The 25,906-nt window shown below is 38.3% G+C and overlaps 1 protein-coding gene across 2 annotated transcripts in view; it reads left to right on the top strand.

Annotated features, from left to right (window-relative positions):
* TTBK2 (tau tubulin kinase 2) overlaps positions 1–25,906 on the top strand; it is a 174,373-nt gene that overhangs the window by 100,476 nt on the left and 47,991 nt on the right. Inside the window, exons 1-4 of one of the 2 annotated variants that reach the window (XM_075532132.1) lie at positions 5,219–5,303; positions 8,746–8,811; positions 15,774–15,866; positions 16,513–16,638. In XM_075532132.1, the coding sequence (XP_075388247.1) occupies positions 5,232–5,303; positions 8,746–8,811; positions 15,774–15,866; positions 16,513–16,638 (357 nt within the window). In that variant the 5' untranslated portion in view covers positions 5,219–5,231. Of the gene's footprint in view, positions 1–5,218; positions 5,304–8,745; positions 8,812–15,773; positions 15,867–16,512; positions 16,639–25,906 lie in introns of those variants that run through there. The other variant, XM_075532131.1, reaches the window with a different exon arrangement.

The raw sequence follows: 25,906 nt of genomic DNA, 5'->3' as shown, positions 1-25,906 counted from the left end.
AATGATGAGACAATTTTCACCTTATCCTTCCTATCCCAAAAGACTCATTTTCTGTTTTACCCACTTACTTCTCCTGCCCTTCAAACTCATGTTTAGTGGGCAGTTGCCACTGCTGTCAAGTAGTCAGGTTTGTCTGGTAGAGATCCTATTTGTGGTTTCCAAGGCTTTGTAAATCTTTATAGGAACAGCAGTCTCATTTTTCTCCCTTGAAGTGGCTGGTGGGTTTGAACCATCACCCTTTGGGTTAACAATCTAACATTAACTATGGCACCACAAGGGCTCCTATTATTAGAAACTGGAAAGACCCATTTCTATCTAATTGATTTCTACTTATAGGACTCTATAACCTTTAGGGTTTGCAAAGCAGTGATTTTTTTTTAAAGCAGTGATTTTTATGAAAGCAGATCATTATGTGATTTTTATTTCATAGTTGGTGGATTCAGACTGCTCACCTCTTGGTTCCCAGCTGAGTATATAACCACTGTACCACTAGGGCTCCTTATACTATTATTAATTCCTTAATAAATCCTTACAGAATTTCTTTATGCATATATAATAAATACAAATAAATATTCTGTTTTTTTCTTTTAACTCAACAGGTAGATTGATGTGTATATTCAGTAATGTATATTTCTAGGTCAGTATATAGAATTTCCTTATTCCTTGTCACAAGTACAAAGTAAACTTTATTATATTGAGGTACTCTAATTTATTAATGGACATTTGAGTTTTCTTCAGTCTTTTGCTATTACAAAGTTTGTACAGCAGTTATCTTATACATATGCAAATATATAATTCTATAAGTGAATTTACTGGGTCGAAAAGGATATATGCATTTATAATTTTTGTAGATATTCCCAAATTACAATTTATTGGGAAAGTTCCAAGAGATGACCTATTTCAATCTCCAGTACATATTGCCTTATTTTTAAAACTTTTTATTTATTCTTCTCACCAAATAGAAGTAATCTTCCCTACTCTTGGGCTTTCATAACACATTGTACTTTGTTAATGGTGTATTTAAGCTGCTGTGAATCAGAATTATTTGTGTATATGACTGCTTTCGCTGGTTGTATTGTAGTTAGTGCGTTTACTGATTTTTTTTTGCCCTAGTGTTATGTCTTTTATTGATAAATCAAAATTTCTATAACCCAAACCAAGATTTTACTAAACCAATATACTACCAAACTCATTTTATGATTTAACTATAACTTTGATGTCTAAACCAGGCAAAGACATCACCAGAATTAATAATTAAAGATCAATATCTCTAATGAATATAGGTGCCATGATCTTCAATAAAACCCTAGCCAACAGAATTCAACTAAGCATTAATAATAATAATAGTAATACTACATTATAATCACATGGGATTCATACCAAATATCTAATGATGGTTTAAGATTACAAAAGCAATCAATGTAATTTACTACATTAAAAAATTAAGGAGGAGAACTATATGATTATATTAATCAATGCAGAAAAGGCATTTTGATAAAATGCAACATCCATTCCTGATTAAAAAGAAAACACTCAATACAGTTGGTATAGAAGGGAATTTTCCCAACAGAATAAAAGCCATATATGTGAAACCTATAACCTGCATCTCACTTAACATAGAGAAATTGAACTCATTGACACTTTGAATGGGAACTAGACAAAGTTTCCTTTTACCACCACTTTTATGTAATATTGTTCTGAAAGGTTTGGCGAGACGAGCAATAATATATCTGAATGATATTAAAGGTATCCAAATAGTCACAGAAGGAATAAAATTTTCTCTATTTGAAGATGACTCAATCCTATATATAGAAAACTCCAAAGATTCAACTAATAAATTGCTCAAACTAATTGAAAATTTTAGCAGCATGGCAAGCTGTGTGATTAGCATACAGAAATCAATAGGATTCTAGTATTAAGGATGGTGATACCGAAAAAGATATCAAAAGAACTATACCACTTGCAGTAACTGCACAAATGATAAAACTATTTATGAATAAATCTTACCAGAGAAACAAAAGACTTAAACAATGAAAAATGCAAAACATTTCTTCAAGAACCAAAAGAAATTTATACAAATGGAGCAAGTTAACATGTACCTGGATAGGTAGACTAAACATTGTGAAAATATCTTTATTATCGAAAATACTTTATAAATTCAGTGCAATTCCAATTAAAATCTCACCATAGTTCTTCAAAGAAATGGAAAAACCAATCACCAACTTTATATGGAAGGGAAAGAAACTTGGATAAATAAAACCAAGTAGGAGGCCTTTCTATCCCAGACCTTAAAACCTACTGTATAGCTGAAGTAATCAAAACGGCCTGGTGCTGGTACAACCATAGATAAGACCAGTGGATTAGAGTTGAGAACCCAAAAGTACAACCAAGTACTGAAAAATTCTCATTGCCATTGAGTCTATATTGATTGGTAGTAACCCTATAGGACAGGGTAGAACTGTGTCATGAGTTTCCGAGACTATAACTCTTTTTTAAAAATCATTTTATTAGGGGCTCATACAACTCTTATCACAATCCATGCATCCATTCATTGTGTCAAACACATTTGTACATTTGTTGCCGTCATCATCCTCAAAACATTTGCTTTCTGCTTCAGCCCTTGATATCAGTTCCTCATTTTTCCCTTCCCTCCCCACTTTCCCCTCCCTCATGAACCCTTGATAATTTATACATTATTATTATTTTGTCATATCTTACACTATCTGATGTCTCTGTTCACCCACTTTTCTGTTGTCCGTCCCCCAGGGAGGGGGTTATATGTAGATCCTTGTAATCTGTTCCCCCTTTCAACCCTACCCTCCTGGTATCGCTACTCTCAGCACTGGTCCCGAAGGGATCATCTGTTCTGGATTTCCTGAATTTCCAGTTCCCATCTGTACCAGTGTACATCCTTTGGTCTAGTCAGATTTGTATGGTAGAATTGGGATCGTGATATTGGGGGATAGGGAAGGAAGCATTTAGGCACTAGAGGAAAGTTGTATGTTTCATCATTGCTACATCACACCCTGGCTCCTCTCCTCCCCACAACCCTTCTGTAAGGGGATGTCCAGTGGCCTACAGATGGGTCTTGGGTCCCTAATCTGCACGCTCCCTTATTCTTAATGATATGTTTTTTTGTTCTTTGATCCCTGATACTTGATCTCTTTGACACATCGTGATCACACAGGCTGGTGTTCTTCTTCCATGTGGGCTTTCTTGCTTCTGAGCTAGATGGCCACTTGTTTACCTGCAGTTGGAAATTTCTCTTCCTAGAAGTAAATGACACATGGTTTAGATTAACAAACAAATGGAGGTAGAATATAATAAAATGCTTACCTTATGATAGCATATGACCAAAGTGACCCTAGTAAATAAATTTGTGTGTGTGTGTGTGTGTGTGTGGTTTTGAACTATTGGCCCTGTGGCTAGCAAACCAACCTGTAACCACTGTGCCACCAGAGTCCCCCAATAAAAAATTTTAATAACAGTTTTGCTGACTATAAAAGTAGTTTATAAAATACAAAAACAAAAAAATTTTTAATTGAGAAAAATTTTGAACTTACTGCAAGAACAAAAGTATTGTTAGTTTTCACGGTGACATACATGAATCTTCAGGATACTAAATTCTTGTGAATCAGTAGAATGGAAAGGATGTATGTTATAAAGTCAGAAGATCTTGGTTGGTGCCCAGTTCTACCATTTAAGATTTTATGCTCTCAGACAAATTACTTAACCTATATCTGTAAGATTAGAAAGATATACAAAGATCTTTCCCTCACACAGTATATTCCAGTGGGAAAATGCAGTCAATGAACAAACAAAATTAGTTTTAAGTAGTAAAAGGTGTTATGGGATAAAAATAAATTGAGTAAAAAATAAATAAGTAAGTAAATAGAGTATAGATTAGGGCTCTTTCTGGATTGAGGGGACTGTTCTACATTAGGATGATCAAGGCAGTAGCATTTTAGCAAAGGCTTTAATGTGGAATAGAAGAGCTGTCCACTGGAGATGTTGTAGGAGAGAGAAAGGACTCTAAATTTAAGTGTCATTTTTATAAGCACATTTATTTAGTCTTAAGTCGGGTAAAGACAAAGAATTCAGCCAAATAAGGAAGACTTAAAGGGGGAGGAGAGAAAGGAAGTAGTGTTAAGAAACCCAGGGAACAACAAGTGATCCAAATTGGTGGTAGAGAAGGTGTGGAAGGCCTGGTAGGGCATAATCAAGGGTAATGTAACCAAGAAGAGTTGCTGAAACCCTGGTGGGGACTGAGCATGATAGTGGAACAGGAGGAAAGTCGAGAGAAATAGAGGAAAGAGCTGGGAGGCAAAGGGCATTTATAGAGGTCTAGATAAAGACATGCATATGCAAATATATTTATACATGAGGATGGGGAAATAGATCTATGTGCATATATTTATAGGTTTAGTATTAAGGTAGCAGAAGGACATTGGGCCTCCACTCAAGTACTCCCTCAATGCAAGAATACTTTCTTCTATTAAATTTGCATTCTGTGATGCTCACCTTCCCGACCCAACCACTGAAGACAAAGCGGGTGAATAAGCAAATGTGGTGAAAAAAGCTGATGGTGCCCGGCTATCAAAAGATACAGCATCTGGGGTCTTAATAGCTTGAAGGTAAAAAAGCTGCCATCTAGCTCAGAAGCTACAATGCCCACATGGAAGAAGGACACCAGCCTGTGTGATCACGAGGTGCCGAAGGTATCAAGTTATCAGGCATCAAAGAAAGAAAAATCATATCATTGTGTGCTCACCTCCCTGATATGATTGCTGAAGACAAATGTGTGCATAAGCAAATGTGGTGAAGAAAGGTGATGTTGCCTGGCTATCAAAAAGATATAGCGTCTGGGGTCTTAAAGACTTGAAGGTAAACAAGCGGCCATCTAGCTCAGAAGCAACAAAGCCCACATGGAAGAAGCTCACCAGCCTGTGCGATCATGAGGTGTCAAAGGGATCAGGTATCAGGCATCATCAGAACAAAAAATTTTACCATAGTGAATGAGCGGGGGAGTACGGGGTGGAGACCCAAAGCCCATTTGTAGGCCACTGGAGAGCCCCTGGCAGAGGGGTCTGGCGGAGGAGATGAGCCAGTCAGGGTGCGATGTAGCAACAATGAAAAATACAACTTTCCTCTGGTTCCTAAATGCTTCCACCCCCTCACCCCCACCCTATCATGATTCGAATTTTCCCTTGCAAGTCTGGCTAGACCAGAGGATGTACACTGGTACAGATAGGAACTGGAAACACAGGGAGTCCAGGGCGGATAATCCCTTCAGGACCAGTGGTGTGAGTGGCAATACTGGGAGGACAGAGGGAGGGTGGGTTGGAAAGGGGGAACAGATTACAAGGATCGACATGTGACTTCCTCCCTGGGGGACGGACAACAGAAAAGTGGGTGAAGGGAGACGTCGGACAAGGCAAGATATGACAAAATAATAATTTATAAATTATTTATAAATTTTCAAGGGTTCATGAAGAAAGGGATAGCAGGGAGAGAGGGGGTAAAATGAGGACATGATGCTAGGGGCTTAAGTGGAGAGCAAATGTTTTGAGAATGATGAGGGCAATGAATGTACAAATATGATTTACACAATTGATGTATGTATGGATTGTGATAAGAGTTGTATGAGCCCCTAATAAGACAGGTTTTTTTTTTAAAAGGAGAAATGAAATGAAACAAACAAATAAGTAAATAAATAAATATGGGAGGCTTGGTATTAGGCCAAAGTGCCTTCTTAGGTACAGATAACAAGTCACTTAAATAGGATATGGGATTACAAGAAAACTCACAAAATTGTTACTGGTGACAAATCATTAAGTCACAGAAGTGTGTCAGAGAAAAGACAGTCTCTAGCAACCTAAGGGTCCGTAGGCACAATTGTATGGTTATAATATATAATGATCATAGTAAAGTCATAGAGGACAGAAAAGATAGGAGAGTATAAAATAAAGGAGTCAGACACATCTTGTGGTAGCATGATCAACTCAGCTCCTCTTGATAGTCCATGTTGAGGTGGGAGAAGAGAGAGCGTCTTTACTATTTGGGATATTTATAGGTAGCCATAGACATGCATATTCAGTACTTACATATGTCACAAGGTGGGTGGTAATCATAGTAAAGTACCTGAGCTCAGAGGTGAGGAAACCTAATCCCTGCATTGGGGGAAGGTTTGTGCAGCAGGGGGAGGGTGCGGGGAGGGTGGGAATGGGTGCTGCAACAGGAAGATGTAACAAAAGAATGTTCTTTTCTATAGGGATATAGGATCAACCATGAGCTCACTTTAAGGCAGCATAATTGTTAAGGGAGATTCTGGGAATGATATTTTTTTGGGGGGGGATGATATTTAAAGCAGGATAATATACCTGGACTTTATCTCTAACTTACCAAAGTGGTGGCTTTTCTACCGTGGAATAGTAGCTTTCCAGATTTCCTCTGTTGTAAGTTCGAGAATACAGCCCTGAGCACAACTCCCTCAGTGTTAATTTCCTCCTTCCCACATACATTATACTAGATAGAAGAGATTATACGAGTGGTTCAAAAAATAATGATGAGATAGAACCTTGCACAACAATGACAGCCCAATTCAAAAAACAACAAATGCTAGAAACAGTGCAGTGAGATTGGACACCCCGCTCCATTATGCTAGTGGGTCTATACATTTGTACAACCATTGTTGAAACCAGTGTGGTGCTACCTCAAACAACTGATAATAGAAATCTCACTACCTCTGGAAATCAGTATGGTGCTACCTCAAATAACTGATCAATACTTCCACTGGGTATATGCCCTAAAGAGGTAAGGGCCATAATACAAATGGACATATACGCTCCCATGTTCATTGCAACATTGTTCATGCTAGCAAGTCATTAGAAACCACCCAAATGCCCAACAGCAAAAGAATGGATAAAGAAACTTTGGTACGTACACACAGGAATACTATAGAAACACAACGGAAACCAGCAAACACACAATGGAAGCAAGGAACACCTCATGACATCGACCTGGAGAACTTTATACTGAGGAAGTTATGCTGAGGTGGGAAAAACAAATTGCTGTTGAGTCAGTTCTGACTCCTAGTGACCCTCTTTGGTGTTTGAGGAGACTGTTAAACAGGAGTAGAAAGCCTAGGCTGTCTCTAGAGGAGCTGCGGTGGTTTCAGACTGTGGTGGGTCCATGTGGACTGCAGCCTGGCGTGTAGCCACTACACCGTGAGGGCTTCTATTCACAAAAATGACCACTGTGTCAGGATCAAGACTTGAACACTAAAGGGATGTGAATTCGGACTTGCATACCAAAGGGAACACACTTTGTAGGTTCCCAAGGGAGAGCAAAATGAAAAACAGGACTAAAGGGTTGACAAGTATTGACGGGCGAAAGAGAAGATAGAGGTCCAAAGAGGAAAAAGATAAATTGGAAGTGGGTGGGGGGAGGTTGGGAGGGAGAGAGAGAGAGGATATGTGTGGTTTGAAATGTTGAATGAAGATGGATGGTCTGAAATGTAAATCCCTTCATTTAATACACAGTAGAAAAATAATTAAAGCTGCCCTATAAAATTATCTTAAAAAGTAATAATAATATTTGTAGATGGGAATCATTTGTGATTGGCAGAAAAATAAAAACTTTGTTTCAGTGTATAGGGTACATTAAATGTTCCTCAACTAATTGAATCTCCTACTTTTCCCTCATAGCAAATAAAATAAAACAGCAAGGAAAACAAGTAATTTTAAAAAGTCAAACAATGATTCAGGAGTTCTCCAACCAAGGCATATAAGATATGACTATTCAGCCCTAATACCAATACTTCAAATTTCCATCAAGGACACACCTAAGCAAGTCCCTGAGGACTTAACTGCTCCCTCCCACTGTTGGCTAGGGGAGAGGGAATAATGCACTTGCTAACACACTACCTGAGGGCAAACTTTTCACATTGCTGGTCAATGGTAAGAAAGAATTCAGGAGAGATTCAATTCCTATGGAGACTCAAAATGATTTTAGAGCTTCCACTGTGATATATAGCCTTTTGCAAATTTAGTGCTCAGAATTTAAGCTCTAATTCAGAGGCAAGTGGAAAAAATGGCAAGTCCAAAGTCTTGAGCTGGAAAAAAATTGGAGTAGCCATAATATATACATTGTGGAAGGAAGCTGGGGTGAAATCTTAGAAAATAATTTCTATGTTATTCTAAGTGGGGATTTCTGAGAATCATGTTTTGATTTAGTTTTAGTACCTAACCTTAAAAAGTACCCCAAAACTTGAATATGCGACTTTCATATATAAATGTTGGGAGGGTACAAGTTGTTACCTCATTTAAATTGAGCTTGAGTGAAATAGCCAAGCATGGTATTTGGCATCTAAAGTTAGTGAATCCTCATGTTCCAAATATACTTACTTATAACCCAAACTGTAACATATATGTGCTGTGACGCTTGGCATGAGTCTGGGTATATGAATGCTTTTTAATGTTTTCTAATGTACAGAACTACTTCTCTATGTCTTAGTGTCACTTTAAAATGTAGGTGGAAACAAAAATAACATGTTATCAGTGGTTTTTCTATTTGATAGTTTCCCTATAATTTCACAATAAAAAGTTAGAATTTAAATGTTTAACAGTTCCGAACATGTTTCACTCATCTCTTTTATGGGCTCAGGAGTGGTGAATCTTTAAAAAAAGAAATGGTGATTCTACTAGTGTTTGAAGCTCACTTATTATGTGCTTGGTTTTGTTATAGCCTCGAGCTGTGGCAGGCTTTCGAGGAACCGTTCGCTATGCATCAATCAATGCTCATCGGAACCGGGTAAGTATCAGAAGAATCAGGGTTTCATTTGTATAAACATGTTGATGGCTTGAATCAGATCGAGTAATTTACATTAGAATATACACAAGTGGAAAGTGCGTAGGAACTCTTAACTAATTGGAATGGTTGTGCATTAGCAGATGTTTTTGAAGTGACAATGAACGTTGAGTTGATTGTGATAAAGTTTATGATGGCTAACTACTGGGTAAAGCTGTTAGGTTTCTGGGATGGTGTAGCTCGGTTCTTGCTTTGTGAATGCTGAATGAATTCACACCACCGAAGCACTTTTGTCAATCCAAGTAACTTTGATGAGGGAAGGGAAGTTTCAGGTAGTACAGTCTCAACAAGTCCACCCTGTTTCTGGAAAGTGTACAAGACCACATGGGAACTCGCTGCTTAAGATGGACTCTTTAGGAGATCGCGGGGTGGGGGTGGGGCACATGAAAACAATACTGCAAAAGGAGCATAAAAAACCACTCATGCAGAACAAAAATCAGGAAATCCCCAGAGGCCAAGAGAGAGACTGTCTTCCCCCACCCCCCACCCTCCCCTCGGGTATTGGCCGACCTTATTGGCTGAGTTCAAGTGCACTTGTGTGATGTCACATCGACAGTGCCTAGGTGCTTTCCCATTGGTGTCTGATGTGTAACTCACTTCCCTGCAACCCCTTTATTCTGGCCCTGCCTGCCCATTTTGTAGTGGAAGCATTTGGAGAAGACAACCCCCATTTATCCCTATTCTAACTGCCTATCATAGCTACATAGAAAATAAAATTTAGTCTTGATCATTTGTTACCACTTCCCCATTCAATGAATCCAAATTACTGTAATGATATCTTTGTATGAAAATATACAAACAAAGCATACACCATTAACATTGACAGTGGTTACATTCTTATTGTATCACCGTTCTCACTATCCTGTCACTATTGTTTGACCACCATGTACTTTCTGTCCCTTAAAAATTAAATCTGTGCAGCAGAGTGACTGCTGTCATTTCAATCTATGGAGGTAATCCTTCAGTAATGTTGAAGATAGTCACTCTTTTTTTATTGAGGTAAATTGTTTAAACATAGCTAATTGGGATAGATTCAGGGATCCCTGCAGTCACTGTGTGCAGTAAGTGTGATTTCCATTAAGAATTTGAAGTACTGAAAATATGGGTGTTATAGCAAAGTGTGGTGAAGAAACTAGATGGTGCTCAGCTATCTGGGGTCTTAAAGGCTGATTTTCAAACAAACAGCCTTATAGTGAGGCATCAGCTAAGTTCCCATGAAGAAGCACACCAATTTGTATGATCCAAGGAGTATAAATAATGTATTACACATCCCAGAGCTTTAAATTGTGAACACCTGGTTTGCAGAAGGCTCTGAATGACTGTGAAAGCTCAAAATCCATTTGTTGGGTTCACATATAGATTAAATTCCCAGTGTATCCCCTCCAATCATAGTTAAGGGGTGTGAATATCCTTATTATCAGACAGAGAGCATTGTAAGTTAATTATGGCATACCTAAATTGAAATATAGTATCATGTAATTTGATCTCTTTTTTGACACATTTTAGTTGTTTGATGCTAAAAAGAAAAGGAGAAATACACATGGAGTCAGCCCCTGGTAAATCCTCTCTGACCATGGACCAGGGCTGTGTGACTAGACTTGCTATTATGTAGAATGCATCAGGAAGTGCATTGTTGCAGATGTAGTTAGGTTACAGTTTAGCAGCTTGTCATTTGCTCTCTCTTTTGACCCTTTAAATTCGTTTTAATATTTCCTGCCCCCTTTTCCATTGAGATTTTTATCTGTTTCACTTTGTTATTCTTGTTAGGTTTTTTTAAAAATGTTTTTCTAAATAGGAAACCCAGGATAGGTTTAGAGACAGTAACCAGAGTGACAGTTCCTTGAGGGTATGGTAGGGACGGTGGGGATGGGGATAAGGAGCTAATTACAATGAAGTATGAGAATGAAGACAATGTTCTAAAACTGATTGTGGTGGTGACTGTACAACTCTTTTTGACGGATTAAATTACTGAATTATATGATATGTGAATTATATGCTAATACTGTTGTGGGGGGGGGGCGGATAGTTTGAAGTTCCATTAAGACCCTAAGTGTTACCCACTGAACTAAGAACAGTAACTCTTAAAGTAATATTAGGCCATGAATAAGGTTGTCCTTTGTGTGTGTGTATGTGTATGTAGTCAATGGTCAGCAGTTATTTTAAAACATCAATGAGAGGATCAGGAGGCAGGGAAAATAGATTACTGGGAATAGAACAACCAGATGGAAATAATGAAATGTTGACACATTTTAAAAAGTGTTACCAGTGCCTCTGAATAATTTGTGTAGAAATTTTTATCAACAGGAATCTAATTTGTGACGGAACTTAATAAAAAGATAATTTAACAGAAAAAAAATAGTATTTTTTTTTCAAGATTTTAAGGTTTATTTGTTTTTTGTTTGTTTTTGTTTTTGTTTTTAACAATTTATTGGGGCTGATACAATTCTTTTCACAGTTCATACATATACATACATCAATTGTATAAAACACATCTGTACAGTCTTTGCCCTAATCATTTTTTTCTCTTTTCTTCTTTTACATTTTATTAGGGACTCCAACAACTCTTACCACAATCCATACATATACATACATCAATTGTATAAAGCACATCCATACATTCCCTGCCCCAATCATTCTCAAGGCATTTGCTCTCCACTTAAGCCCCTTGCATCAGGTCCTCTTTTTTTTCCCCCCCTCCCTCTCCTTTCCCCCCTCCCTCATATGCCCTTGGTAATTTATACCTCGTTATTTTGTCATATCTTGCCCTATTCGGGGTCTCCCTTCCCCCCTTCTCTGCTGTCCCTCTCCCAGGGAAGAGGTCACATGTGGCTCCTTGTAATCAGTTCCCCCTTTCCAACCCACTCACCCTCCACTCTCCCAGCATCGTCCCTCACGCCCTTGGTCCTGAAGGTATCATTCACCCTGGATTCCCTGTACCTCCAACCCTCATATGTACCAGTGTACAGAAAAAAATAGTATTCTAATTAATTGAGCCAGCCCAGGAGAACACCATCACAAACCCTTTAACCAAGAAAGCTAACACCACGAGATGCTTTTATAGCTAAGCATTATCAAGAGTTGCAGTCTGTTTTTGTTTTGGGTGCTATAGTTTTTGTGTATTTGCCTTTTAGTTTTCTTTCTAGTGTAAAGTTTAGTGATAACAGTTGTAATAGTCAAGTTGTGTAACTATTACACTTAGGTAGACAAACATTCACCATTCTGTAAGAATGGTTTGCCTTTCTCTACCCTACTCCATTTCTTGGTTACCACCAGTATCTATTGGTTTTTATATATTTAACTATTCTTGTTAATATAACTTAAATATGAAATACATTTGCAAGATTGTGTTGTGGTTTTATAAACTATTCTTAGGTAAATTCCGATTATTATTACGTAATTAAACATTATCAATAAAAAGGGTGTTTTTTTCTTTTCTTTTTTTTTACATCATTTTATTAGGGGCTCATACAACTCTTTTTACAATCCGTACATACATCATTTCTGTCTAGCACATTCATACATATGTTGCCATCATCATTCTCAAAACACCTGCTTTCTACTTGAGCCCTTAGTATCAGCTCCTCATTTGTCCCCACTCCTCCCTCCCCCTGATAATTTATATATAATTATTATTTTATCATATCTTGCACCAACCGACGTCTTCCTCACCCAGTTCTCCACTGTCCATTCTCCAGAGGGAGGTTACATGTAGACCTTGTCATGTGCTTCCCCTTTCTCCCTCACCCTCCCTCCACCTTCCGATATTGCCACTCACCACTGTTCCTGAGGGGCTCATCTGTCCTGGATTCCCCGTATGCAGCTTTTATTTTAACATTCTGATTGGTGTAGGAGTTTACTAAGCATATTACTTTTCTATTAATCATTTATACATGTTTCGTGGCATTAGTTGCAATCCCCTCAATATAATCTGACAAGCATTTTAACTCATTTGGTTTGATTCATTGTTGCATTATTTTATGGACTGTAGTATTATTTTGTTTGGGGGGAACCTTTACCTCAAATCTGTTCTTATACAATTTTAGACACTGAGCTTTCAGAATTATGTTACAGAATTATGTCAACACTGACATCCTTAAATATTCTTTGAACAAACATTGTGATAAAATGTATATAACATGGATGAACTTTAAAGTCATCGTGAGAGTAAAATAAATAATTTACTAAAGGACAATATTGTATGATTCTATTTAGTGTATTTTTACTCAAATAATGGATCCTTTATATGGTTTTTGCATATTACATAGTTCCCTCATGGATTAGCATCCTGTGTATGTTGTATGTGTTTTTTGTGTGTATACTTCATTTGTGTGAGTAGGTTCATTATATGCAAAAATTGTATATGAGATATCTAGAATAGACAAATGTATAGAGACCAAAGTTTATTACTGGTTGCCAGGGATACATGGGAGAGAAAATGAGGAAACTTGTTGCTTAAGCGAAACTGAGTTTCTATAAAAAGTGATGGAAGAACATGGAAACATAGTGATGATGGTTGTATGACATGATGAACACAATGTCACTGAATTGCTTGTGTTGAAGTGGCAAATACTTTACCATAGTTTAAAAATGTGTATAACAAAAATATTTGTCATTTTAGCTGTTTTTAAGTGTCCGATTCAGTGACATTAATTACATTCACCATGTTCTACAACCATCACCAGTCTATTTTCAGATGTTTTTTATCACCTTAAACAGACACTTAATACCCCTTAAGCTTAAATTTCCTATTTTTCTTCCATTATTCTCTGGTAACCACTAATAAATTTTCTCTCTATGCATATGTGTAGTCTAGATGTCTCATGTAAGTGTATCCAATACTTGTGTTTGCCCTTTTACAACTGACTTATTTCACTCAATCTGTGGGTTTTTTAAAAAATCATTTTATTAGGAACTCTTACAACTCTTATCACAATCTATACATACATCAATTGTGTAAAGCACTTTTATACATTCATTACCCTCATTCTCAAAACATTTGCTCTCCACTTAAGCACCTGGCATCAGCTCCTCATTTTTTCCCCTCCCTCTCCACTCCCCCCTCCCTCATGAACCCTTGATAATTTATAAATTATTATTTTGTCATATCTTACACTGTCTGACATCTCCCTTCACTCACTTTTCTGTTGTCCGTACCCCAGAGAGGAGGTTTTATGTAGATCCTTGTAATCAGTTCCTCCTTTCCATTCCACCCTCCCGGTATCACCACTCTCACCACTGGTCCTGAAGGGCTCATCCACCCTGGATTCCCTGTGTTTCCAGCTCTTATCTGTACCAGTGTACATCCTCTGGTCTAGCCAGATTTATAAGGTAGAATTGGGATCATGATAGTGGGGGCGGGAGAGGAAGCATTTAGGAACTAGAGGAAAGTTCTGTAAGAAGATGTCTAATTGCCTACAGACGAGCTTTGGGTCTCCACTCCGCTCTCCCCCTCATTCACAATAATAGGATTATTTGTTCTGATACCTGATCCCTTCGACACCTTTTGATCACACAGGCTGGTGTGCTGCTTCCATGTGGCCTTTGTTGCTTCTGAGCTAGATGGCCACTTGTTTGCCTTCAAGTCTTTAAGACTCCAGACACTATATCTTTTGATAGCCAGGCACCATCAGCTTTCTTCACCACATTTGCTTATGTACCCGCTTTGTCTTCAGCGATCTTATCAGGGAGGTGAGCACACAATTATATGATTTTTTGTTCTTTGATGCCTGATAACTGATCCCTTCGGCACCTTGTGATCATGCAGGGTTGGTGTGTTTCTTCTAGGTAGACTTTGTTGCTTCCCAGCTAGATAGTCGCTTATTTACCTTCAAACCTTTAAGACCCCAGACACTGTATCTTTTGATAGCCGGGCACCATCAGCTTTCTTCACCACATTTGCTATGGACCCAAATTTCTTCAGCAATTGTGTTAGGAAGGTCAGCATCATGAATGCCAGTTTAATAGAACAAAGTATTTTTGCATTTAGGGAGTACTTGAGTGGAGGCCCAATGTCCATCTGCTACCTTAATACTAAACCTGTACTTATATGCACATAGATCTATTTCCACATCCTCATATTTAAATATGTACATCCCTTTATTTAGACCTTTATATATGCCCTTTGCCTCCTAGTTCCTTCCTCTATTTCCTTTTACTTTCCTCTTGTCCCACTATCATGCTCAGCCTTCATTTGGGTTTCAGTAATTCCTCTCGGTTACATTACCCTTGGTCATGCCCTACCAGGCTTCCTACATCCTCCTCACCACTGGTTAGGATCACTTGTTCCCTTGTCATTCAATGTTTTTAAGGTTCATGTACGTTGTACCATGTTTCAAAACTTCATTTCTCTTTATATGTGAACACTACTCCCTTACACATACACACACACAATGGGTTTAGATAATATACCTACCAAACAATACACTCAAGATTTAGCTCTTTGAGGACTCCGCCTTTGAGGGGAGAAGGGCACAACTTCTGCCCTGTATAGGCCCAGTGCCATTCATGTCTGTCACCATTTTGGTTTATAAAAACCTTTGTTGATCAAACTATAACATATGCCTTAATAACAGCCAAAGGCAAAAGCTTTATTGCCAACATGTTTCTTTGTTTCCACCTCTTTTTTATTTTAACCCTTAGTATTTTCTTTATATTTTACTGAACTCGTTAAGTTATGACTATGAGTTTCAGCATTTCTAAACTTTTGGGTGTACTTAATATAAAAAATTTTTCACAAGCCTGTTATGTCTACTATATAGACATGTAGACCTATATGTATTTACTAGATGGTTTTATGGGATTAGCATTTACATTTTTAGGCCTAATGGATTAAAAAAAATTAGAACATAAACAATGAGATATCCTCACAAAGAATGATATCACTTAATTCTGTTTTGTTTATTAAGGAAATGGGAAGACACGATGACCTCTGGTCCTTGTTTTACATGTTGGTAGAGTTTGTAGTTGGTCAACTGCCTTGGAGAAAAATAAAGGACAAGGTAATTTTGGAAATTGAGATGTTAATTTGGGGGGAACAAAGAGTAAAGATTTCTGACTAAGCATTTTCATGGAATATTTGCATAAATGTAAGAATTAAAAATTATATTTAACTGTATTCCTACATATTTTTCTATGAGCAGATGCTGGCAATATAATTTATTTTATGACTATTCTATGTAAATGGAGAATTAAACTATTTTAAGTACTTTAATTACATCTAATTTTATTTTTATACTCCTTCTTAACATTTCTTTTACTAGGGCTCTGGGTTTGGTTTTAGTATTTAGTTCCAAGTCAAGTAAGCTTTCTGCTTTGAATTGCTACATTGTATTGCTTGACTTAAAAGCTGTAGACTAATTTGTGTTTCTGGAAAAGAGAAGTGGAACAGACCTAAGACCACCTCTTGTCTTGAGGGGCTGTCAGCTCACTGTTACAAAATTCTTTATTAACCTTTTGGTTCTGCATTAGTCTCTCCCATCCCACCCCGTTTAATGCATTGTGTATGAAGCTGTTCTTGAGAGCATAGTTCTGGCGTTATCCTTAATTATCCTTAATTATCCCAGTACACACCCTGCGAGCGTTACCAAGGGCCCTTAATTTATAGATACCTAGAGAAATTCACTTTGGCTCTTTTTCTCTTCTCAGGAACAAGTAGGCTCTATTAAGGAAAGATATGACCATAGGCTCATGTTGAAACATCTCCCTCCAGAATTCAGCATCTTTCTGGACCATATATCATCTTTGGATTATTTTACGAAACCAGACTACCAGGTAATCACCCTTGTGAGTTCGGGGGCTGATTTGTCTCTTCTCTAAACTCTGCCTTCACTCACTGCCGTTTTAAGGGCATTGTAAATGACCACAGAAGATCCTAGAAAAAGACATTTTTAACATATCCTGAGAAATGTGATGTAATTAACTGTCGATGACAGTGTTGGTGTGTTTTTCCTCCCTTCTGGATTTAAAGTTTTAGATTTGCTCATAATGTAACATTTCACTGTTCCTTCTGTGATTCATCTGCTGATAGTTCATATCTATGTAAATTTTATAGCCCATTTGTTAACCAGGGGCAGTGTCCAACTAGGTAATGTATCCATCAGGGGCCTAAGGGCTGCATTTCATATGTTCACATGTTGTGGAACATCCATCAGTCATTGAAGATTTTTGGATCCAGTTTGTGTGTGGTCAGTGAATCATTTCCTTAGAGCATCAGTTAAGGGTCGACTAGATGTACCACAAATTGTATCACTAACTGCCGTATTTCAGAAGATTCTATTGCTCTTAGGGAAAACTTGGTCAGGGCTTAATATAAAATGATCACTATCACCAAAAACATAAATGAAGCCACATATCAATTAATAAGTATACCATCTCATCTGCAAGGATAAAATACATAGGATGTACTGCCTGTTAGACCTTAAAAACCTTAAGTGTATTTTTCTTTCCATGTAACTATTTGCTTTATTAACTATATCAGCTGTCTAATAAGTGGAGAAGATATATAAAAATAGCTTTTCCATGGGTTCCTATACTTACATTTACATGTATTTTCTGAAATATAGAGAGTCCATATTACTTGAAGTCTCATGATGAGACTCAGTGGAGCTGGTAGCATTGCTAACTTTCCCATCTGGAGTACTAGTAAATGTTTTTGTTGACAACATTTGGGTGGAAGTATAAAAATTTGTCACAGTAAAAAAATTCTGGTTAAACGTTCCTCTGCGTTATATCTGTTTCTAAAGGAGACTTGTATTCACTAGCTGAAGTTTAACATTTAGACCTATAATTAATTTTATTTAAATTAACGAGTTATTCTCAAGGTTTTCATTTGGACGTTCTCTTAGAGTCTTCTGTGTCTTTATCACCTAATAACAGAACCGTTTATAGTGGTTTTTCTATTTTTAGAAGAGAAAGAGCAGGCATGCCATTTGGATGAGAGAAGGGTAAATCGGGAAAGGATGTTGGTGTAATTGACCTTTTTTCTCCTGAAGTGTCTTTCCAACACCCTTTACTGAAAACACTTGTGCCATCTGCCACATACACAAAGTATAAAGTCCCAGATCAATTTCAAAGAGCAGTCTGAAAGAGCAAATTTGAGTGAGCTGAGAGATAATAAATCAATAACCATTGCCACACCTTTGTATTTAAAAAAATCAATCGGCCATATTTATGTAGGTGTTTCTGGACTCCTTATTCTGTTCCATCAATATGATGTATATGTCTGTTTCTTTGCTTGTGCCACATTACAACACCAATGCTTTGCTGTTAGGTGCCTTCCAGTCAGTTTCAACCCCTGGTGACCCCGTGTACAACAGAAGGAAACACTGCCCCGTCTGAGCCAGCCTCACCGTTGTTCTGATGTTTGCGCCCTTGTTAACATTGGGTAGTGTGATTACTTCAACTCTATTCCAAAATTGTTTTGCTTATTCTTTGTAGAATTTAGTTGGGAATCCAATCTCTTTAATAGTTAATAGCAAAGTTAATGTTGCCTATTTCATCTTGGATGAGTATGTTAGCAGTCCCCAAGACTTCCCACATATTTAGAGACTTGAAGTAATCATGGGACTCAGCATCTACTTATACTCACCTTTAAGTTTTATTACAGTGATATACTAGTAAAGATACTAAAAAAAAAGATACTCAACCAGATGTTAAGAGAAAAAGTTTAGCATAATTTTAAGAAATCTGTTTGTAGGCTCCTTTATAATCTACCCTACCCATGAGTCACACACTCTTTCTCTGATCCAAATATCAACATGTATAAAAGGGAATCCTGGGAATCCAATTAGAGACTTAGCATCTAAGATTTTTATTGGGTGCATCTCTACTAGTAAATTGCTCTACTGGTAGCAAAAAGATGAGCAGTTCAAACCCACCATCCCCTCTGTGGGAGAAAGATGTGGCAGTCTGCTTCTGTAAAGATGGTCAGCCTTGGAAACACTATGGGGTAGATTACTATGTCCTATAGGGGCTCTCATCAGTCAGAGTGGACTTGAAAGCTACCCGTTTTTTGTTTGAGTCACATAAGCACCCACTCTTAGCACATACCAAAATTTTAGATTCTAGGATTGTGCATCATAAGCCACATTGTTTGTATACTATACTAAATAAACCATCTTTACATATAAGTTATCGAATGGTGGGAACACTCCGGTCCTAGAGTGATGTCCCCAGAGTGACGCTAACATCCCCAGCTATAACTATAAATTCATCTGCTTCTCCTTTCACTTTGTCAATTTTTGCTTCATGTATTTTGGAGCTCTGTTTTTAGGTACAAATATCTTTAATGCTGAAGTCCACTTTGTTTGCCATTCATAATGTTCTTCCAGTTTAATTTTGGTTAATTACATTGTTTATATTATAGAGTGGAGACTCAAAACCCATTTAAGCCAACTGGACACCCCCTTACTGAAGGCTTGTGGGAAGGAGATGAGCCAGTCAGGGTGCAGGGTAGCAACGATGAAACATATAACTTTCCTCTAGTTCTTAAATGCTTCTTCCCCCACCCCCCGCTATCATGATCCCAATTCTACCTTACAAATCTGGCTAGACCATAGGATGTACATAGGTACAGATAGTAACTGGAAACATAGGAAATCCAGGACAGATGACTCCTTCAGGACCAGTGATGAGAGTGGAGATGCCTGGAGGGTAGAGGGAAAGGGGGAAAGGGGAAATTGATTACAAGAATCTATGTATAGCCTCCTCCCTGGTGGGTGGACAGCAGAGAAGAAGGCGGGAGGAGACATCAGACAGTGTAACATATGACAAAATAATAATTTATGAATGATGAAGGGTTCATGAGGGTAGAGGGGAGTGGAGAGGGAGGGGGGAAATGAGCAGCAGATATTGAGGGCTCAAGTAGAAGGCAAATGTTTTGAGAATGATGATGGCAACAAATGTACATATGTTCTTGACACAATGGATGTATGTTTGGATTGTGATAAGAATTGTACGAGCCCCCAATAAAATGATTTTTTTTAAAGTAGCGACAGAGACTAGATGATGCCTTTTAGACTTTGGGAAGGATTTGGGATTTTATTCTAAGTGCAAGAGGAACCCTTGGAAGTGTTATAAACAGCAGCATGGTGATCCACTTTGTGTTTTTAGAGAATTCCTTTTGTAGTTACATGCATTCAGATGAAGCAAAAAGAGAATTAGAGACAAATTATCAAAGTATTAAGATAGGCTAAATTATAGCATGGTAAAGAAACAAACCCTACGCATAACTTGCCGCTGTCATTTGAAGCACCGACCTTTCAGTTATCAACTGAGTGCTGGCCTACCTGGGCTCCTAATTTGCCTTAGTATCTTGATATAAATGATGAAAACAGCAATAACTCTACCTCCTCTTCAGCTGCAACCTCTTTGTTCTGTCGTGATCTCCAGGGGATGTGTGCGCTGCCATTTCTTTCTTTACCAATGTTGTTACAATACCCTTGTAAAGGAGACCTGGTAAAATCTTTGCATTTCGTTTCCACTATTTCATCTATTTCTTTTGCAGTGAAATGATCTATCTGAATTGTCCTGGCCAACATTGCCATTGTGCTTTCCTGGTTCAGTGCTTTATTGATCAATTAATGTACTATTAATTATCAGGACTAAATGAGTCCTCAATATCATATTAACAAATAATTCTTGATTTCTGTGTGTGTGAATATTGGGCTTTCTATCTACCCTCTGAAAAGGCAAAATGGAATTTCGTGTGGAGGTAGCTATGGTACCTCCATTCAGCAGCTATTGATTGCATTTTGGGCTAAGGAATAGAGTAGGCATGCTTCCTTAAGGTATTATGTTTGTCAGGTGCCTGGCTGCTTTATTATAAGTAGAATAAGTACATTCTAGGTGGTGGTAAGCCGGCAACAAGTTTTTGTGAGCTACACATGCTGAAATATACTACTAAGTTATTTTAAATAGTACATTTTTGTTGATTAATTTTCCTAGTTAATGATAAATGAACAAAAATAAAATTAGAATCTTATCACTCAGATGTGGCACATGATTTCTATGTTTATGTATATGTGTGTCTTGAAAATTTTAAACATTTTATTGAGGGCTCTTAAAGTTCTTATAACAATCCATACATCAATTGTATCGAGCACATTTGTACGTATGTTGCCATCATTATTTTCTAGACATTTATTTTCTATTGAGCCCTGGTGTCAACTCCTCAGCATCTCCCCAATTCTCCCCCACTTGTGGCCCCTTGATAAATTATTATTGTTTTCATATCTTACACTGACCAATGTCTCCCTTCCCCCACAATTTCTATTGTTTGTCCCCCTGGGGACAGGGGTGCAGTTATGTGTTGATCATCATGATCGGTCCTCCTTTCTTTCCCTCCTTTCCCCACCTTCCCCCTGTCCTCCTGGTATCACTACTCCCACTCCTGTTCCTGGTTTCTGTGTGTTGTGAGCTCTCATGTCTTATCCGTCCCTGTGCACATGTTCTGGTCTAGCCCGCAGAGAAAGGCAGTACTGGGTACATGATAGGGGGTGAGGAAGCCTCAAGGAACCAGAGGAGCATTTTGTGTTTCATTGGTGCTTTACTGCACCCTGATTGACTCATCCTTTCCCTGTGACCCCTCTGTGAGGGGATGTCCCATTGTCTACAGATGGGCTTTGGGTCTCTGCCCTTACCCCCTCATTCTCAACAATATGTTTTTTTTTGTTTGTTTACTTTAGAGAAGTCATTTATTATCTGCCCCATCAGAATTTGGATAAGAAAGCCATATTTTCTCTTATTACTAAATACAAGTAGAAAGGAGATTGACACAGATAATTCATAACCAAATTCACTGCCATCAAGTCAGTCTTGACTCATAGTGATCCACCCTATAGGACATGGTAAAAATGCCCTTGAGTTTCCAAGACCTTGACTTTCTTCAGTGGAGTGGTTGGTGGGTTTGAACTTCTGACTCTACAGCTGGCAGCCCATTTGCATAACCACTGTGCTATCATTTATCCTTATAATCCACAACAGTAGTCTAATAGAAAGTATTACTGTATTTTTACAAAACTTTGTAGACTCACCAACTCCTTCCTTTTCCTCTGCAACTTTCCCTTCTGCCAATAACCTCCCCTTCCTTCAAGGAACATTTATCTTCCTTGGTTATTTTGTTTCTTGTGTTTCTTAAACTATCCAGTTCTGTTACTACAAAATATGAACATTATTCTGAACAGGACCAAGAACAGTCTTAAAGTGTCATCCAACACTCCAAAATTTGTTTGCATTTTCCCAATTTATCCTGAAGGTTCTTGTGAATTTTTATTTCTCACTTCTTTGTTTTTATTGTATTATAGAACATTATATGAAATGTCATCTCTGAGTGCCAGACTAGTCCCAAGGAGTTGGGGATTGATGCCCCACATGTTCAACTTTTCCATAAAGCTTTCCACAGCTCCACTTCATCCCGCTCCTCCCTTAAATACATTCTCTCGTATTTCTAGGTTCAGCAAAACGCTGCCAAGCCTCATCGAAACTCAGAGAAGTTTGAGAAGAGATCTCATGTGGTAGTGGGTGCTCTAGTGTTCACAATCCGATGGTCAGAGCGGGCTAAACCAGGTGTTAGGTTCAGAGGACACTCTCCACTCCTGGCTTTTGCTGAAGATGAGCTCACACCCCTCTGCTTCTCAGAGCATTCATTTTACATGTAACAGGATGGCAATTTAGGGAATCCTGTTCACAATTACTCTGTATCTTCCTATCAGTACCTTCTCCCACCTTCTTACTAGACTCATGACCTTACTGGAAAAGTCATTTAGTGGGAGCTACATTTAGTATCAATAGTACAGTCAAACTAACACATAACCTTTCACCATTCTAATGTACCCCAAAATAATAATCTATTCTCTGCCCGGGGCTGTATCTTATTTATGCACATATGACCTGGGACCTCTGGAAGGATGTTTTCAGTAGGCATTGGCCTCCTGCTAATCCCAATCAGGCTTTCTCCCAGGCCACTAGAGAAGCAGCTTTCTCTTCACATCTGAAGCATATCATTCCTTACATCCATTACAAATTAAGTTACCAACATAACCACGAAACAATGAGTGTGGCCTGATTCACACCCTCCACTGAGGTCAGGGCTTAATCTCAATCGTATTCCTGTTTGTTAGCAGATAATGCCCTCCCACATGGGACTATCGCCTTAGACCTGTGAAGTCCAGAATTATATAAGGGATGATAGCTGAAAGGGCCATATTAATTGTTAGGTACCCTCAAATCAGTTTTGACACATAACAAAGTCATGTAACAGGATAGAACTACCCCCATAGAGTTTTGTATACTGGAGGTGTTTTGTTTTATTTTCACCAGCAGAAGCAGCTTTTATTGATGGATTGTCTCCATAAACAAACAAATGCAGTCACTTTCAGTTAACCCCTATCCCTGTTGGACAGTGGTTCTCAACCTCCCTAATGCTGAGACCTTTAAGACAGCTCCTCATTAGTGGTGACCTCCCAACCATAAAACTATTTTGGTTGCTACTTCGTAATTGTAATTTTGCTACTGTTAAGAATCGGGTGACCCCAGTGAAAGGTCATTCTGCCACCTCCCCCCTCCTTAGGGGTCACAGCCCACAGGTTGAAAACCACTGCTATAGGATCTAACCTTGCTCTTCCTGGGAAGGAGCTATACATTGTCTTCTGGTTTTCCAAGCCCAAGTCTTTCCCTTCTCTCTACAGCCTAATTTGCAGCAAAACTGTTTTGATTCTTTTTGGGTGTCCCCACCACCAGCAGCAATGCTTGCTGCAGCGGCTTAATAATAGCTAGGAATGGAAAGGGGGAAGAGGGGGCAGTGGTAAGAAAATTGGGGCACAGGGAACAGAAAATCTCATCTATTAAAGGCCTCTCTGTGCCAGATCCTTCATTGCTTCCATTTCTGTTAATGATGGATCACACCCTTTAATCCGATCTTGTATTTCCACTGCTAGTCACGGACCTAGCCCCAGAGCCAGGAGATGAGCTAGTTCAAACTTGGGCATGTTCCTGGCCCACAAAAACTTGAAGTGGTCAGTCAGGCATATTGTGCCAGTCCTACACGTCTTTCCATCCAGTTCAGGGATTGTACTTTCCGGAACAGTAGTGGGATATGTGATAGGAATGTCAGAGTCATATTTCAGGAGGTCATGGTTGTATCAGCACTTCCCAAAGCACCAAATCCTTTATTTGTTGGACTCCAGTCAGACCCAATCATTGCCCATGTTCTTGTTTCTCCACATACCAGATAAGGGACTGATTTTCCTCTGATTCACTGCACTCACAGTCCTGGATCTTGGGATCTGACATCTTCAGTACTGGGATCTCAGGCACCACATGCTGGGTGGTCTCATCTGGCATCTTGGAACAGGGCCAGATATAATCTATAAAAACAGATCACCAGATTTTTCTCTTATGGAGTCACTGGGTGGGTTTGAACCACCATCTTTGTGTTTAACAGTTGAGCACTTAACCATTATTGTACTACCAGGGTGTCTTCAAAGGGATGAGGACTATATAAGTTGTGTGTGTGTGCATATATATATAAACATATACATTGATTATTTTATCAGGCGACTAATATATTTTGGTCTCAAGTCTATTTTAATTAGTAACTGGGGTGGCCTTTAAATAGACATTTCTCCCCCAAGAGGTATAAAAATGGCAAACTCAAGGAAAGATTCTCCACATTACTAGTCATTAGAGAAATACACATCAAAGCCACAGTGACACAGCATTTCACGTTCATTGTTTTCAGTTGCCACCGAGTGAGCCGTAAGTCACGGTGCCCTTCGTATAACAGAGTGAAATGTCTGGTCCTGTACCGTCTTCATGCTCCTCAGTGTGTTTGAGTCCAGGGTTGTGGTGCTGTATCAGTCCATCTCATTAAACGTGTCCTGCACTGTTGCTGGTCCTCAACTAGATGGTTATAATTAAGAGAGAGAGAGAGATTGGTGAGTCTTGAGAGAAATTGGTCCCAGACTGCTGGTGGGCATATAAAACGGTATACCTCCTTTAGAAACTGTTAAACATAGTTACTGTATGATCCAGAAATGCGAATCCTAGTTATACCCAAGAGAAATGAAAACATATGCTTATATAAAATCTTGCACATGAATGCTTATACCAATATTTTGCATAATTGCTATGAAGTGGAAACAACCCATATGTCCACCAATTGATAATGGCACATAAAAGGTGGTATATCCACGCAGTAAAATGTTACTCAGCAATAAAAAGAAAGGGAGTTCCTAATACATGCTGCAATATGATGGAACTGGAAAAATCTTAAGTGAAGGAAACCAATCACAAAGGACCATTTATTGTATGATTCTGTTTATTTGAAATGTTGACGAAAGCTAATCCATTGAAGGTGAAAGTAGATTAGTGTTTGCCTCAGGCTGGGCGGGATGGGGAGATAATGGTGTGGAGGTGTGAACTAAGGGATGGGATTTCCCTTAGGAATAATAGAATTAAAATGTTTTAAGATTTTTGATGATAGATATCCAACTCTGTAAATATACAAAAATCCATTTAAGTAAACTGAGCAACTTACTTTAGCTTAGTAGATTGAGTGATATGTGAATTATATCCTAATAAAAATGCTTTGCTTTGGGTAAGTCAAATTTGAAATAAAGACCTTGAAGTGATATGTTAACTAGGCAGTCATGTATGTTTATAAATAAATAAATTTGGACAGCTTGTGAAGACAGGCTAGAAGGGTTAATACACTTTAGCCCACTCGCTTTGTGTGGTTTATAAACTAAGAATGGTTTGTACCTTAGTAAGTGGTTGAACTGTTAACTATAAAAGAAGAATATTTCATGCCATGTAAAACTTTATAAAATTCAGATTTAACCAGACAAGAGCCTGTAACACAGGGAATCTAGGATAGATAAACCCTCCCCAGGGCCAACAATCTGAGTAGAGAGAACAGGAGGATAAAGAGAGAGTGGAAGGAGAAAAGGGGGACTTGATCACAAGGATCAACCTATCACACCCTCCATGGGGGACAAACAATGGAAAAGTGGGTGAGGGACAACAGGACAATGTAAGATAT

Source organism: Tenrec ecaudatus, chromosome 14, assembly GCF_050624435.1.
Source record: "Tenrec ecaudatus isolate mTenEca1 chromosome 14, mTenEca1.hap1, whole genome shotgun sequence".
In the NCBI taxonomy this organism is placed as follows: domain Eukaryota; kingdom Metazoa; phylum Chordata; class Mammalia; order Afrosoricida; family Tenrecidae; genus Tenrec; species Tenrec ecaudatus.
Note: the sequence above shows the minus strand (reverse complement) of the source record. Positions and strands in the feature narration are given on the sequence as shown.